The sequence below is a fragment of the Somniosus microcephalus genome, chromosome 14 (assembly GCF_052327205.1).
Source record: "Somniosus microcephalus isolate GS21.2 chromosome 14, FLI_Smic_1.0, whole genome shotgun sequence".
NCBI classification, from domain to species: domain Eukaryota; kingdom Metazoa; phylum Chordata; class Chondrichthyes; order Squaliformes; family Somniosidae; genus Somniosus; species Somniosus microcephalus.
Window position 1 is genome coordinate 4,847,956 of NC_141000.1, and position 17,414 is coordinate 4,865,369.

A 17,414-nucleotide genomic window follows, 5' to 3' on the forward strand; every position below is an offset into this window, starting at 1 on the left:
CAAGAGCAGGTCAGAGGCTGGGTATTCTGCGGCAAGTATCTCACCTCTTTACTCCCCAAAGCCTTTCCACCATCTACAAGGCACAAGTCAGGAGTGTGATGGAATACTCTCCACTTGCCTGGATGAGTGCAGCTCCAACAACACTCAAGAAGCTCGACACCATCCAGGACAAAGCAGACCACTTGATTGGTTCTCCATCCACCACCTTAAACATTCACTCCCTCCACCACCGGCGCACCGTGGCTGCAGTGTGCACCATCTACAAGATGCACTGCAGCAACTCGCCAAGACTTCATCGACAGAACCTCCCAAACCTGCGACCTCTTCCACCTAGAAGGACAAGGGCAGCAGGCGCATGGGAACACCACCACCTCCAAGTTCCCCTCCAAGTCACACACCATCCTGACTTGGAAGTACATCCCCATTTCTTCATCGCTGCTGGGTCAAAATCCTGGAACTCCCTCCCTAACAGCGCTGTGGGAGCACCTTCACCACACGGACTGCAGATGTTCAAGAAGGCGGCTCACCACCACCTTCTAAAGGGCAATTAGGGATGGGCAATAAATGCTGGCCTTGCCAGCGACGCCCACATCCCGAGAATAAATTTTTTAAAAAGGTCGTCAGCCTGACTAACAACTCACTACCAGAGGAGCCGACTCGATGTGATGGGGGGTGTACTCCACTCCCATTAGACACGAGTACCCCACTGGATGTCTCCTGCTGTTTATCTCTAAACCTGCCTTATTTCTTCAAAGACCTTTAGGTACATACAAGATGCCTATATACATATATATACTTACCTACATCACATATTTACATACAAATCTGCATGCATTCATAAACCATGTACATGCACAGATAAAAATACATGTAATATATATATCTGTGTGTGTACACACATACGCATATACACACACACAGGTATGTATATATCAAAACATACTTAAATACTGTCTTGGTTCATAAATCACATACGTGCAACACTCGTACATAAACACATAAATATCTATCAACATTCGTAAAGATACCATAGTAGCACTCTCGCCTCTGAGTCAGCAGGTTGTGGGTTCAAGTCCCACTCCAGAGACTTGAGCACAAAAATCTAGGCTAACACTCCAGTGCAGTGCTGAGGGGGTGCCGCATTGTCGGAGGTGCCGTCTTTTGGATGAGATGTTAAACCAAGGCCCTGTCTGCCCTCTCAGATGGACGTAAAAGATCCCATGGCACTATTTTGAAGAAGAGCAGGCAGGGGAGTTTGCCCCGGTGTCCTGGGGCCAATATTTATCTCTCAACCAACATCACTAAAACATATTGGGGGAAAAATTCAGTTGGTTGCACCATCCGTTAGCGCCTTAAGAGGGTGCTAAGTTTGGCGGAAACCAAATAGCGCCTGGGTGCGGCACTGCCCACGCCTCCCGCAAAATTCAGCGGGAGGTTAGTGGTGGCGCTAACTGGTAGCGCTGCACCGCTGGCGATGGCATCGTTGGTGTGCGCAGTGCCCCGCTCGCGCCCCGGCCGCGATCTTCGGGAGCACCCCCTGATTTACCGCCGGACGCTATGTCCGACAGGGTCAGGGTGGCGTACCTGCGGCCGGGGAGGTGCAATTTAATGGAGAGGTGCGGGGCGGCCATTTTTGTTGCTGGCCGCCTGCCAGCACCTGCCTGCGCTCCCGTCCCCGGCCTCCTGCACACCCCCCGCCCTCTGCAGAGTGCCGGCTGCACTCCAAGAGCCCGGCACTTCTCTTGAGTGCCGGGCTCTTTTGCCGGCACTCCCGATCCCCGGGGGCCCAGTTGGGCCCCAGGTCGCGTTGCACAAAGCCCCTCCCCTTTAAGAAGGGGAGGAAGGCCTGCAATACCGCAGCATGACGTGCCACAGTGTGTGGCGCTGTGACATGTAGCGCCACGATATTCACTTGCAGCGCCCCAAGAGGGAGGCGGGGCACTTCCAGTAGCGCCCTGCCTCCCTCTTGTGGCGCAACCACTCAATTTCCGGCGCGGGGCGCTAATTATTCCGGGGTGCTACTTTTAGCACCCCGGCGAAGTTAGCGCCTCAATTGGGGCGCTACTCAATTTTTAGCCCATTATATGGTCACTATCACATTGCTGTTTGTGGGAGCTTGCTGTGTGCAAATTGGCTGCCGAATTTCCTACATTACAACAGTGACTACACTTCAAAAAAGTACTTCATTGGCTGTAAAGCTTGATTGGGTAGGTGGGACCAGTACAAACTGGACGGTTTGCACCTGGGCAGGACCGGGACCGATGTCCTAGGGGGAGTGTTTGCTAGTGCTCTGGGGGAGGGTTTAAACTAAAATGGCAGGGGGTTGGGAACCTGTGCAAGGAGACAGAGGAAAGGGAAGCAAGGATAGAAACAAGACAGGAAGGAGAAAAGCAAAAGTGGAAGGCAGAGAAAGCAAGGGTGTAAATCAAACAGGGCCACAGTAAATAAGAATTCTAATAGGACTAAGAGTGTTAAAAAAATCAAGCCTGAAGGCTTTGTGTCTTAATGCGAGGAGCATTCGTAATAAGGTGGATGAATTAGCTGCGCAAATAGATGTAAACGGATATGATAAAATTGGGATTACGGAGACATGGCTCCAGGGTGACCAAGACTGGGAATTCAACATCCAGGGGTATTCAATATTCAGGAAGGATAGGCAAAAAGGAAAAGGAGGTGGGGTAGCATTGCTGGTTAAAGAAGAGATTAACACAATAGTAAGGAAGGATATTAGCTCTGATGATGTGGAATCTGTATGGGTAGAGCTGAGAAATACCAAGGGGCAGAAAACGTTAGTGGGAGTTATATACAGACCCCTAAACAGTAATCTACATATAGACTGGGCTAACCAAATTAGTAACAATACTGTGGAGGAGGAATTCCTAGAGTGTATACGGGATGGTTTCCTGGACCAACTGGAGATCAGGCCATTTAGACTGGGTATTATGTAATGAGAAAGGATTAATTAGCAATCTTGTTGTGCGAGGCCTCTTGGGTCGGAGCGATCATAATATGATAGAATTCTTCATTAAAATGGAGAGTGAAGTAGTTGACTCAGAGACTAGGGCCCTGAATTTAAATAAAGGAAACTACGATGGTAATAGGCACGAGTTGGCTAGGATGGATTGGGGAATGTTACTTAAAGGGTTGACGGTGGATAGGCAATGGCAAACATTTAAAGATCGCATGGATGAACTACGGAGTTTGTTCATCCCTGTTTGGCATAAAAATAAAACAAAAAAGGTGACTCAACTGTGGCTAACAAGGGAAATTAGGGATAGCATAAGATTCAAGGAAAGGACAAATAATTTGGTCAGAAAAAGCAGCAAACCTGAGGATTGGGAGCAGTTTATGATTCAGCAAAGGACGACAAAGGAATAAATTAAGAGGGGGAAAATAGATTATGACAGTAAGGTTTCAGGGAACATAAAAACAGACTGTAAAAGCTTCAATAGATATGTGAAGAGAAAAAGATTGGTGAAGTCAAGCGTAGGTCCCTTGCAGTCAGAATCAGGGGAATTTATAATGGGGAACAAAGAAATGGCAGACCAATTAAATACATACTTTGGTACTGTCTTCACAAAGGAGGACACAAATAACATCCCAGAGATGTTGGGGAACATAGGGGCTAATGAGACGGAGGAATTGAATGAAATCAGTATTTGTAGGGAAATGGTGTTAGGGAAATTGACAGGATTGAAGGCCAATAAATCCCCAGGGCCTGATAATCTACATCCTAGGGTACTTGAGGAAGTGGCCCTAGAAATAGTAGATGCATTGCTGGTCATCTTCCAAGATTCTATAGACTCTGGAACAGTTCTCATGGATTGGAGGATAGCTAATGTAACCCCACTATTTAAGAAGGGTGGTAGAGAGAAAACGGGGAATTATAGACCAGTAAGCCTGACATCGGTAGTGGGGAAAATGCTAGAGTCCATTATAAAATATGTAATAGCAGAGCACTTGGAAAACAGTGACAGGATTGGACTAAGTCAACATGGATTTACAAAAGGTAAATCATGCTTGACTAATCCACTGGAATTTTTTGAGGATGTAACTGGTAGAATAGATAAGGGAGAACCAGTGGATACATAGAAACATAGAAGATAGGAGCAGGAGCAGGCCATTCGGCCCCTCGAGCCTGCTCCGCCATTCAATGTGATCATGGCTGATCATCCAAATTCAGTACCCGGTGCCTGCTTTCTCCCCATACCCCTTGATCCTTTTAGCCTTAAGAAATATTAGCCTTCTTGAATATATTTAGTGAATTGGCCTCTACTGCCTTCTGTGGTAGAGAATTCCATAGGTTCACCACTCTCTGGGTGAAGAAATTCCTCCTCATTTCTGTCCTAAATGGCATACCCTTTCTCCTTAGACTGTGACCCCTGGTTCTGGACTCCCCGACCATCGGGAACATCCTTCCTGCACCTAGCCTGACCAGTCCTGTCAGAATTTTATAAGTTTCAATGAGATCCCCTCTCATTCTTCTAAACTCCAGCGAGTACAAGCCCAATTAATCCAATCTCTCCTCATACGTCATACCTGCCATCCCAGGTATCAGCCTGATGAATCTTCGCTGAACTCCTTCCATGGCAAGAACATCCTTCCTCAGATAAGGCGACCAAAACTGCACACAATACTCAAGATGTGGTCTCACCAAGGCCCTGTACAACTGCAGCAAGACATCCTTGTTCCTGTACTCAAAGCCTCTCGCTATGAAGGCCAACATACCATTTGCCTTCTTAACCGCCTGCTGCACCTGCATGCTTACCTTCAGCGACTGGTGCACAAGGACACCCAGGTCTCGTTGCACTTCCCCTTCGCCCAATCTATTGCCATTCAGATAATAATCTGCCTTCCTGTTTTTGCCACCAAAGTGGATAACCTCACATTTATCCATGTTATATTGCATCTGCCATGCTGCTGCCCAATCACCCAACCTGTCCAAATCATCCTGCAGTTTCTCGGCATCCTTCTCACAGCACACACGCCCACCCAGCTTTGTGTCGTCTGCAAATTTGGAGATATTACATCTAGTTCCCTCGTCTAGATCATTAATATATATTGTGAATAGCTGGGGTCCAAGGACCAATCCCTGCGGTACCCCACTAGTAACTGCCTGCCACTCGGAAAAAGACCTGTTTATTCCAACTCTTTGCTTTCTGCCTGCCAACCAGTTTTCTATCCAAGTCAATACCTTGCCCCCAATCCCATGTGCCTTAACTTTACACGCTAACCTCTTATGCGGGACCTTATCGAAAGCCTTCTGAAAGTCCAAATATACCACATCCACTCATTCTCCCTTATCTATTTTACCAGTTACATCCTCAAAAAATTCCAGTAGATTAGTCAAGCACGATTTACCTTTTGTAAATCCATGTTGACTTTGTCCGATCCTGTCACTGTTTTCCAAGTGCTCAGCTATTACATCCTTTATAATGGACCCTAGCATTTTCCCCACTACCGATGTCAGGCTTACCAGCCTGTAATTCCCCGTTTTCTCCCTACCACCTTTTTTGAATAGTGGGGTAACATTAGCTACCCTCCAATCCATGGTTACTGTTCCAGATTCCATCGAATGTTGGAAGATGATCAGCAATGCATCTACTATTTCTAGGGCCACTTCCTTAAGTACCCTAGGATGTAGATTATCAGGTCCTGGGGATTTATCGGCCTTCAGTCCCGTCAATTTCCTTAACACCAATTCCTTACAAATACTGATTTCTTTCAGTTCCTCCCTTTCATCAGACCCTATGTTCCCCGACATCTCTGGGAGGTTATTTGTGTCCTCCTTTGTGAAGACAGAACCGAAGTATTTATTTGGTCTGCCATTTCTTTGTTACCCATTATAAATTCCCCTGATTCTGACTGCAAGGGACCTACGTTTGACTTCACCAATCTTTTTCTCTTCACATATCTATAAAAGCTTTTACAGTCAGTTTTTATGTTCTCTGCAAGCTTACTCTGATATTCTATTTTCCCCTTCTTAATTAATCCCTTTGTCCTCCTTTGTTGAATCCTAAACTGCTCCCAATTCTCAGGTTTACTGCTTTTTCTGGCCAATTTATATGTCCTCTCCTTGGATCTTATGCTCTCCCTAATTTCCCTTGTTAGCCACAGTTGAGTCACCTTTTTTGTTTTATTTTTATGCCAAACTGGGATGAACAATCTCTGTAGTTCATCCATGCAGTCTTTGAATGCTTGCCATTGCCTATCCACCTTCAACCCTTTGAGTGACATTCCCCAATCAATCCTATCCAACTCGTGCCTCAGACCATCATGGTTTCCTTTATTTAAATTGAGGACCCTAGTCTCTGAGTCAACTACTTCATTCTCCATCTTAATGAAGAATTCCATCATATTATGATCGCTGCGACCCAAGGGGCCTCGTACAACAAGATTGCTAATTAATCCTTTCTCGTTACATAATACCCAGTCTAAGATGATCTGATCTCTGGTTGGTTCCTCGACATATTGGTCCAGGAAACCATCCCGTAAACACTCCAGGAATTCCTCCTCCACAGTATTGTTACTAATTTGGTTAGCTCAATCTATATGTAGATTAAAGTCACCCATGATGACTGCTGTGCCCTTATTGCACGCTTCTCTAATTTCCCTTTTAATGCCATCCCCAACCTCCGCATTACTGTTTGGAGGTCTATATACCACTCCCACTAATGTTTTCTGCCCCTTGGTATTTCTCAGTTCTACCCATACAGATTCCACATCATCAGAGCTAATATCCTTCCTTACAATTGTGTTAATCCCTTCTTTAACCAGCAATGCTACCCCACCTCCCTTTCCTTTTTGCCTATCTTTCCTGAATATTGAATACCCCTGGATGTTGAGTTCCCAGCCTTGGCCACCCTGGAGCCATGTTTCCGTAATCCCAATCAAATTATATTTGTTTACCTCTATTTGTGCAGCTAATTCATCCACCTTATTCCGAATGCTCCTTGCATTAAGACACAAGTCTTCAGGCTTGTTTTTTTAACGCTCTTAGACCTATTAGAATTATTATTTACTGTGGCCATGTTTGATTTAAACCCTTGGGTCTAGAAATTCAGTTGGCTGCGCCAGCCGTTAGCGCCTTAGGAGGAGTAGATCTCGAGCGCTAGGCGCTTAGCGCCCGGGCGCAGCGCGATCTGCGCCTCGCCCCAACTTCAGTAGACATTTAGCGCCGGCGCAAAGTCATTGCGCGCGCTCATCTGCGTGCGCAGATCATGACATCATTTCGTCGTGCAACGCCCTTTGTGTGCCCGGAACTGGAACTTCACTCACGCCGCCCCATTGTGCGCCTGGCGGCCCTAGCGACTGTTGAGTCGAACGGTGCTCAGCCGATGCGGGCCGCGGGGAGCGCAAATTAAAGGGCACTCCTGCAGTAGAAAAGGCAGCCGTTTTGCAACACTCCTTCTTTGGGAGGAGGAGGAGGAGGAGGAGGAGGAGGAGGAGAAGGAGAAGAAGAAGAAGAAGAAGAAGAAGAAGACCGGTACCACATAACAAACTGATGGAGAGAAGCCCTCCCCAAAAACACATATACACTAGTCTCGGCCTTTCAAAAAAACAAATCCACCCTCCCCCTTTAAGAGCTCACCGGAGCCAGAGTGTCTGCCGGCAATCAGCAGCTCGCCGCACCTGCCCTGCGCCCAACTTCCGGTGTTAGCGCCCCGGGCTGCCGGCTTAGCGCCTAATGATAGTCGTGTATCGCCTGTTTTAGCGCAGCAGCAACCTCTTAGGGCGATGCAACTGAATATCGGCAAAGGGGGCTCGACTTTGCGCCGGGCGCAAACTTTAGCGGCCGCCCGACTTTACCGCCCCAAAAGTGGCTATACTGAATTTCTAGGCCTTGATTTCTCTGACTGCCACTTTTGTTTTTCTCCTTCCTATCTTTTGCTTTTATCCTTGTTTCCCTTTCCTCTGTTCCCCTGTTCAGGTTCCCAACCCCCTGCCATTTTAGTTTAAACCCTCCCCCAGAGCACTAGCAAACACTCCCCCTAGGACATCAGTCCCAGCCCGGCCCAGGTGCAAACCGTCCAGTTTGAACTGGTCCCACCTCCCCCAGAACCGGTTCCAATATCCCAGGAATTTGAATCCCTCCCCCTTGCACCATTCCTCTAGCCACGTATTCACCTGAAATATCCTTCTATTTCTACTCTGACTAGCACGTGGCACTGGTAGCAATCCTGAGATTACTACCTTTGAGGTCCTATTTTTTAATTTACCTCCTAACTCCCTATATTCAGCTTTTAGGGCCTCATCCCGTTTTTTACCTATATCGTTAGTGCCTATATGCACCACGACAACTGGCTGTTCACCCTCCCCTTCCAAAATGTTCTGCAGCCGCTCTGAGACATCCTTGACCTTTGCACCAGGGAGGCAACACACCATCCTGGAGTCTTGTTTGCGGCCGCAGAAACGCCTATCTATTCCCCTTACAATAGAATCCCCTATTACTATAGCTCTCCCGCTCTTTTTCCTCCCGTCCTGTGCAGCAGAGCCACCCCTGCTGCCAGGAAGTTGGCTGCTGCTGCCTTCCTCTGATAAGCCATCCCCCCCATCAGTATCCAAAGCGGTATATCTGTTTGAGAGGGGGATGTCCACAGGGGACCCCTGCACTACCTGCCTGCGCCTACTACTCTGTCTGTTGGTCACCCCTTCCCTTTCTGCCTGTCCAACCTTTGCCTGCGGTGTGACCAACTGCTCAAACGTGTTATCCATGAATTCCTCAGCATCGTGAATGATCCAGTATGTATCCATTCACAGCTCCAGCGCCGCAATGCGGTCTGCCAGTAGCTGCAGCTGGATACACTTCCCGCACACATGGTTGTCAGGGACACAGGAAGTGTCCCTGAGTTCCCACATAGCGCAGGAGGAGCATGCCACGAGGCCAAGCTCTCCTGCCATGACTTACCCTTTAATTAATTGAAATTAAATTAAATCAAATCAATCCCACCAATTACACTACAGTTAAATGATATACTTAAGGGGCCTGGTTTACCAACAGTCCCCGCTACACCACAGAGACCTTAAAAACTATAAACCACAGAGTTAAAGTTTAAAAAGAGAGAAATACTCACCAACCAATCACTTACCTGCTTCCTGGTGACGTCACACTTTGATTACTTTTTACTTCCCTCCCTCTGAGCTCGGAGATTGGTATGCCTCTCGAGCGTCGCCGCCGTTTTAACTTACCACCGCTGCCTTGCTCCAATCAGGTCCGCTATGGGGCCTCTCGAGCCTCGCTGCAGCTTTTATTTACCTCCGGTGCTGCCTCGCTCCAATCAGGTCCACGATGGGGCCTCTGGAGCCTCGCTGCCGCTTTTATTTACCTCCGGTGCTGCCTCGCTCCAATCAGGTCTGCGATGGGGCCTCTCGAGCCTCGCTGCCGCTTTTATTTACCTCCGGTGCTGCCTCACTCCAATCAGGTCCGCTGGAGAACCAGTGGATGTGGTTTATTTGGACTTTCAGAAGGCTTTTGATAAGGTCCCGCATAAGAGATTAGCGTGTAAAGTTAAAGCACATGAGATTGGGGGTAAGGTACTGCCTTGGATAGAGAACTGGTTGGCAGACAGGAAGCAAAGAGTTGGAATAAACGGGTCTTTTTCCGAGTGACAGGCAGTGACTAGTGGGGTACCGCAGGGATCGGTGCTAGGACCCCAGCTATTCACAATATATATAAATGGTCTAGACGAGGGAACTAGATGTAACATCTCCAAGTTTGCAGACGACACAAAGCTGGGTGGGCGTGTGTGCTGTGAGGAGGATGCAGAGAAACTCCAGTACGATTTGGACAGGTTGGGTGATTGGGCAGATGCATGGCAAATGCAGTATAATGTGGATAAATGCAAGGTTATCCACTTCGGTGGCAAAAACAGAAAGACAGATTATTATCTGAACGGCAATAGATTGGGAAAAGGGGAAGTGCAACGAGACCTGGGTGTCCTTGTGCACCAGTCGCTGAAGGTAAGCATGCAGGTGCAGCAGGCGGTTAAGAAGGCAAATGGTATGTTGGCCTTCATAGCGAGAGGATTTGAGTACAGGAGCAAGGAAGTCTTGCTGCAGTTGTACAGGGCCTTGGTGAGACCACACCTTGAGTATTGTGTGCATTTTTGGTTGCCTTACCTGAGGAAGGATGTTCTTGCCATGGAGAGAGTGCAGCGAAGATTCACCAGACTGATACCTGGGATGGCAGGAATGACATATGAGGAGAGATTGGGTCGATTAGGCTTATATTCGCTAGAGTTTAGAAGAATGAGAGGGGATCTCATTGAAACTTATAAAATTCTAACAGGACTGGACAGACTAGATGCAGGAAGGATGTTCCCGATGACGGGGGAGTCCAGAACCAGGGGTCACAGTCTAAGAATAAGGGGTAAGCCATTTAGCACTGAGATGAGGAGGAATTTCTTCACCCAGAGAGTGGTGAACCTGTGGAATTCTCTACCACAGAAGGCCGTTGAGGCCAATTCATTAAATATATTAAAGAAGGAGTTGGATATATTTCTTGAGGCTAAAGGGATCAAGGGATATGGGGAGAAGGCAGGGACAGGGTACTGAATTTGGATGATCAGCCATGATCTCATTAAATGGCGGAACAGGCTCGAGGGGCCGAATGGCCGACTCCTGCTCCTATGGTCTATGTTTCTAGAGCGCTTTGGGATATCCTGGGGTTGCTCTATATAAATGCAAGTCTTTGTTTGTAGATATAAACACAAACATATTTATATCCTCTGCACAATTACAACGTACAGGCATGCTTTAATAAACGTACAAAACCTATGCAGACACCTCTACATGCACAGACAGATGTGCACATACCTAAACATACATCTACATGCACAGACAGGTATGCACATACCTAAACATACATCTACATGCACAGACAGGTGTGAAACATATATTCCGCACAGTGATGAGCCCCTCAGTGCTGCACTCAGTGTGTTGACTTGCAGCGGTCCCGGGCTCAGCAATGCGAACACAGAGCCGGGAGGAGCGGGAGCGGGAGCCGGGTGCCGGTGTGAAGCTGCTCTCTCCCCCGGCCCCTCGCTCTCTCCCCCGGGGCTGCCGCTGCCGCACTGATCGCTCGCACTGCGCTTGTGCGAGGGGACCAGCGGCCAAGGACGGAGAAGATGGCGGAGCTGCTCGCAGCATCGCCCCGGCGCACAGGTAGGGAAAGCGGCCGGGACAGGGAGCCTGCACCGGGACCCGCACCAGCACCGGGACCAGCCCCGGCACCGGGACCCGCGCAGCATCGCCCGGCTCACCCTGCCCCGCACTGGGGGCACACACCAGTCAGTGGGAAATAGGGGCAATAATTATAGGATTATAGGGAGAATAGTTATAGGGACAGTAATTATAGGGGCAATAATAATAGGGGCAGTAATTATAGGGAGAATAATTATAGGGGCAGTAATTATAGGGAGAATAATTATAGGGGCAGTAATTATAGGGGCAATAATAATAGGGGCAGTAATTATAGGGAGAATAATTATAGGGGCAGTAATTATAGGGGCAATAATTATAGGGACAGTAATTATAGGGAGAATAATTATAGGGGCAATAATTACAGGGGCAGTAATTATAGGGGCAATAATTATAGGGGCAGTAATTATAGGGGCAATAATTATAGGGGCAATAATTACAGGGGCAGTAATTATAGGGACAGTAATTATAGGGGCAGTAATTATAGGGGCAATAATTACAGGGACAATAATTATAGGGGCAATAATTACAGGGGCAGTAATTATAGGGGCAATAATTACAGGGACAATAATTATAGGGGCAATAATTACAGGGGCAGTAATTATAGGGACAGTAATTATAGGGGCAATAATTACAGGGGCAGTAATTACAGGGGCAATAATTATAGGGGCAATAATTATAGGGGCAGTAATTATAGGGGCAATAATTACAGGGACAATAATTATAGGGGCAGTAATTATAGGGGCAGTAATTATAGGGGCAATAATTACAGGGACAATAATTATAGGGGCAGTAATTATAGGGGCAGTAATTATAGGGACAATAATTATAGGGGCAGTAATTTTAGGGGCAGTAATTATAGGGGCAATAATTATAGGGGCAGTAATTATAGGGACAATAATTATAGGGGCAGTAATTATAGGGGCAATAATTATAGGGGCAGTAATTATAGGGGCAATAATTATAGGGGCAGTAATTATAGGGGCAATTATTATAGGACAATAATTATAGGGGCAGTAATTATAGGGGCAATAATTATAGGGGCAATAATTACAGGGGCAATAATTACAGGGGCAGTAATTACAGGGGCAGTAATTACAGGGGCAATAATTACAGGGGCAGTAATTATAGGGGCAATAATTATAGGGGCAGTAATTATAGGGGCAGTAATTACAGGGGCAGTAATTATAGGGGCAGTAATTACAGGGGCAGTAATTATAGGGGCAGTAATTACAGGGGCAATAATTACAGGGGCAGTAATTATAGGGACAGTAATTATAGGGACAGTAATTATAGGGGCAGTAATTACAGGGGCAATAATTACAGGGGCAGTAATTATAGGGGCAATAATTATAGGGGCAATAATTATAGGGGCAATAATTACAGGCGCAGTAATTATAGGGACAATAATTAAAGGGACAGTAATTATAGGGGCAATAATTATAGGGGCAGTAATTATAGGGGCAGTAATTAAAGGGGCAATAATTATAGGGGCAGTAATTATAGGGACAGTAATTATAGGGACAGTAATTACAGGGGCAATAATTATAGGGGCAGTAATTATAGGGACAATAATTATTGGGGCAGTAATTATAGGGGCAGTAATTATAGGGGCAGTAATTATAGGGGCAATAATTATAGGGGCAATAATTACAGGGGCAGTAATTATAGGGACAATAATTATAGGGGCAGTAATTGTAGGGACAATAATTACAGGGGCAATAATTATTGGGGCAATAATTATAGGGACAGTAATTATAGGGACAGTAATTATAGGGGCAGTAATTACAGGGGTAGTAATTACAGGGGCAATAATTATAGGGGCAGTAATTACGGGGGCAATAATTATAGGGACAGTAATTATAGGGACAGTAATTATAGGGGCAGTAATTATAGGGACAATAATTATAGGGGAAGTAATTATAGGGGTAGTAATTATAGGAACAGTAATTATAGGGGCAGTATTTATAGGGGTAGTAATTACAGGGGCAATAATTATAGGGGCAGTAATTACAGGGGCAATAATTATAGGGGCAGTAATTATAGGGACAGTAATTATAGGGGCAGTAATTATAGGGGTAGTAATTACAGGGGCAATAATTATAGGGGTAGTAATTACAGGGGCAATAATTATAGGGGCAGTAATTATAGGGGCAATAATTATACGGGCAGTAATTATAGGGACAGTAATTATAGGGGCAGTAATTATAGGGGTAGTAATTATAGGAACAGTAATTATAGGGGCAGCATTTATAGGGGTAGTAATTACAGGGGCAATAATTATAGGGGCAGTAATTCCAGGGGCAATAATTATAGGGGCAGTAATTATAGGGACAGTAATTATAGGGGCAGTAATTATAGGGGTAGTAATTCCAGGGGCAATAATTATAGGGGCAGAAATTATAGGGGCAGTAATTATAGGGACAGTAATTATAGGGGCAGTAATAGGGGTGATAATTATAGGGGCAGTAATTATAGGGGCAGTAATTATAGGGGCAGTAATTATAGGGACAATAATTATAGGGGCAATAATTATAGGGGCAGTAATTATAGGGGCAATAAATAGGGGCAGTAATTATCGGGGCAGTAATTATAGGGACAATAATTATAGGGGCAGTAATTATAGGGGTAGTAATTATAGGGGCAATAATTATAGGGGCAGTAATTATAGGGGCAGTAATTACAGGGGCAATAATTATAGGGGCAGTAATTATAGGGACAGTAATTTTAGGGGCAGTAATTATAGGGGTAGTAATTACGGGCAATAATTATAGGGGTAGTAATTACAGGGGCAATAATTATAGGGGCAGTAATTATAGGGGTAGTAATTACAGGGGCAATAATTATAGGGGCAGTAATTATAGGGGCAGTAATTATAGGGACAGTAATTATAGCGACAGTAATTATAGGGGTGATAATTATAGGGGCAGTAATTATAGGGGCAGTAATTATAGGGACAATAATTATAGGGGCAATAATTATAGTGGCAGTAATTATAGGGGCAGTAATTATAGGGGCAGTAATTATAGGGGCAATAAATAGGGGCAGTAATTATAGGGGCAGTAATTATAGGGGCAATAAAAGTGAAATAATTTCATTGGCAATTTAGAGGAACAATAATTAAATAAAAGGATACATTGATCATCAGATTGGTTTAAAGCTTTTAGATTCTGTAGAATAATTAATTAATAGAGTCGGGACGTGTACATTTTGGATATATCAGCTTGGTACAACCTTCACTAATTAGGACAGGTTGGTGTCCTTTAACTGTCCATCCCTCCCCAGAATAAAGCAGGTGATAAGTTTTTTGGCTTTTCCTTCAGGTCATGAACCCTGATGCTTATTTTTTTTATTTGTGCAGGCGGTGGCGGTGGAGTCTGGTTGTTTATAAAGGGGAGATTCTCTGGGTTTATTTTCACCTGCAGCCCAAGAGCAACATGTCCTTGACCTGTGGCAGCATTGGGTTGAAGGCTTAGTTGAATGAGGTTTAAGCAGATGCTTTGTCATAAGTACCGTTTGACTGATGTTGAAATGCATAGCCCTACGTGAGATGGATTGAGATGTGAGGTGCCTATTCAATTCCCTTTTAGGTAACAGTTAACACTCCAGTATAATTGGGATTGATATTGCTCGACAATGCATCATAGCAACAGAGGGCTGCTGTTTTACTCTTGTGCCTGCAGGGTCACTTGTAGCTCGTGGCGAGGGAACAGTGTGACAGTTTGTGCCATACCCAGAAGAAGGAAAAAACTCCTGCTCTTACCGGCAGGGATTGTTGGCATGTGTAATAATCAGGGAACATTGCTCTTGTACATGCTACATAAGAAGGACATTTTTCCATAGATTCCATCAAATAACTTAGGGTAGCACCTTCGTGGTTTGTTGGCTAGTCCATTAAGTCATTTAGGTCAGTGTGGTTGCACTCTTGTCTCTTGAGTCAGAAGGTCGTGGGTTCAAGTCCCACTCCAGAGACTTGAGCATAAAACTCTAGGCTGACACTCCAGTGCAGTGCTGAGGGAGTGCTGCACTGTCGGAGGTGCCATCTTTCAGATGAGATGTTAAACCATGGCCCCGTCTGCTCTCTCAGGTGGATGTAAAAGATCCCATGGCACTATTTCAAAGACGAGCAGGGGAGTTATCCCCGGTGTCCTGGGCCCAATATTTATCCCTCAATCATCATCACTAAAACAGATGATCTGGTCATTATCACATTGCTGTTTGTGGGAGCTTGCTGTGTGCAAATTGGCTGCCGAGTTTCCTACATTACAACAGTGACTACACTTCAAAAAGTACTTTATTGGCTGTAAAGCACTTTGGGATATCCTGGGGTTGCTCTATATAAATGCAAGTCTTTGTAGATATAAACACAAAAATATTTATATCCTCTGCACAATTACAAAGTACATGCATGCTTTAATAAACATACAAAACCTATGCAGACACCTCTACATTTATTTATTTATCTATCTATCTATCTATCTATCTATCTATCTATCTATCTATCTATCTATCTATCTATCTATCTATCTATCTTTCTTTCTCTCTCTCTTGTAGAGCATTGCTTGGGAGTTTGGTTTGTTATACACTTAACTTAAATAGCCATTTGTTATCTTGAAGTAGTTATGAATGCCCAAATATTTGTAAAGTTCAAAAAAATATATTATCCCCAACACCGTGAGCTCTTATCTTGTGAAGTAACCTTTTATGTGGCACCTTATCAAATGCCTTCTGGAAATCCAAATACACTACATCTACTTGTTCCCCTTTATCCACCCTACTCATTACATCCTCAAAGAACTCCAGGAAATTGTCAAACACAATTTCCCTTTCATAAAACCATGTTGACTTTGCTTGATTGTATTATGATTTTCTAAATGTCCTGCTACTACTTCCTTAATAATGGATTCCAACATTTTCCCAATGACAGATGTTAGGCTAACTGGCCTATAGTTTCCTGCTTTCTGTCTCCCTCCTTTCTTAAATAGGGGAGTTACATTTGCGGTTTTCCCATCCGCTGGGACCTCTCCAGAATCCAGGGAGTTTTGGTAGATTACAACCAATGCATCCACTATCTCTGCAGCCACTTCTTTTAAATCCCTAGGATGCAGGCCATCTGGTCCAGGGGACTTGTCAGCCTTCAGTCCCATTTGTTTGCTTAGTACTTTTTCTCTAGTGATAGTGATTGTTTTAAGTTCCTCCCTCCCTATAGGCCCTTGATTATCAATTATTATTGGGATACTTTTAGTGTCTTCTACCGTGAAGACCAATACAAAATATTTGTTCAAAGTCTCTGCCATTTCCCTGTTCCCCATTATTAATTCCCCAGTCTCATCCTCTAAGGGACCAACGTTTACTTTAGCTACTCTCTTCCTTTTTATATACCCGTAGAAACTGTTACTGTCTGTTTTTATACTTTTTGCTAGTTTACTCTCATTATCTTCTCTCTCTTTATTATTTTTTTAGTCATCCTTTGCTGGTTTCTAAAAATTTCCCAATCCTCTGGCCTACCACTAATCTTTGCAATATTGTACACCTTTTCCTTCAATTTGATACCATCCTTAACTTCCTTAGTTAGCCACGGATGGTTCATCCTTCTCGTGGAGTCTTTCTTTCTCACTGGAATAAACCTTTGCTGAGATTTATGAAATATCTCCTTAAATGTCTGCCACTGCTTATCTACCGTCTTACCTTTTAATCTATTTTCCCAGTCCAATCTAGCCAACTCTGTCTTCATATTTTTGTAATTGCCTTTATTTAAGTTTAGGACACTAGTTTCAGACACAAGTTTCTCTCACCCTCAAACTGAATTTGAAATTCTATCATGCTATGATCACTCTTCCCTAGAGGATCCTTTACAATGAGATTATTAATGAATCCTGTCTCATTACACATTACCAGATCTAAAATAGCCTGCTCCCTGGTTGGTTCCACAACATATTGTTTGAAGAAACCATCCCGAATACATTCTATGAACTCGTCCTCAAGGCTACCCTTGCCAATTTGATTTGTCCAATCTATATGAAGATTAAAATCACCCATGATTATTGCAGCACGTTTCTTACAAGGCCCCATTTTATCCAATGTTCATGTGAAGTTTCTGTTAATGTGGTGTCAAACATTGAAATCTTTATTTTCAACACTTTGCGTTCTTGGACAGATTTGTGTGCACCTTTGGAAGTGGCTTAGTGAGTTGCAGTGAATGGTGAGACATAACG

The 17,414-nt window shown here is 44.7% G+C and overlaps 2 protein-coding genes across 5 annotated transcripts in view; both read left to right on the forward strand.

Annotated features, from left to right (window-relative positions):
- LOC147107289 (BCLAF1 and THRAP3 family member 3-like) overlaps positions 1–17,414 on the forward strand; it is a 397,394-nt gene that overhangs the window by 127,703 nt on the left and 252,277 nt on the right. The gene's annotated exons all lie outside the window — the stretch shown is intronic.
- The window catches only part of LOC147107290 (MAP7 domain-containing protein 2-like), a 187,961-nt gene continuing 181,481 nt past the window's right edge, over positions 10,935–17,414 (forward strand). Inside the window, exon 1 of one of the 4 annotated variants that reach the window (XM_086006157.1) lies at positions 10,935–11,163. In XM_086006157.1, coding sequence (XP_085862283.1) covers positions 11,127–11,163 — 37 coding nt within the window. In that variant the 5' untranslated portion in view covers positions 10,935–11,126. The remainder of the gene's footprint in view (positions 11,164–17,414) is intronic. The other 3 variants (XM_086006158.1, XM_086006155.1, XM_086006156.1) reach the window with 3 other exon arrangements.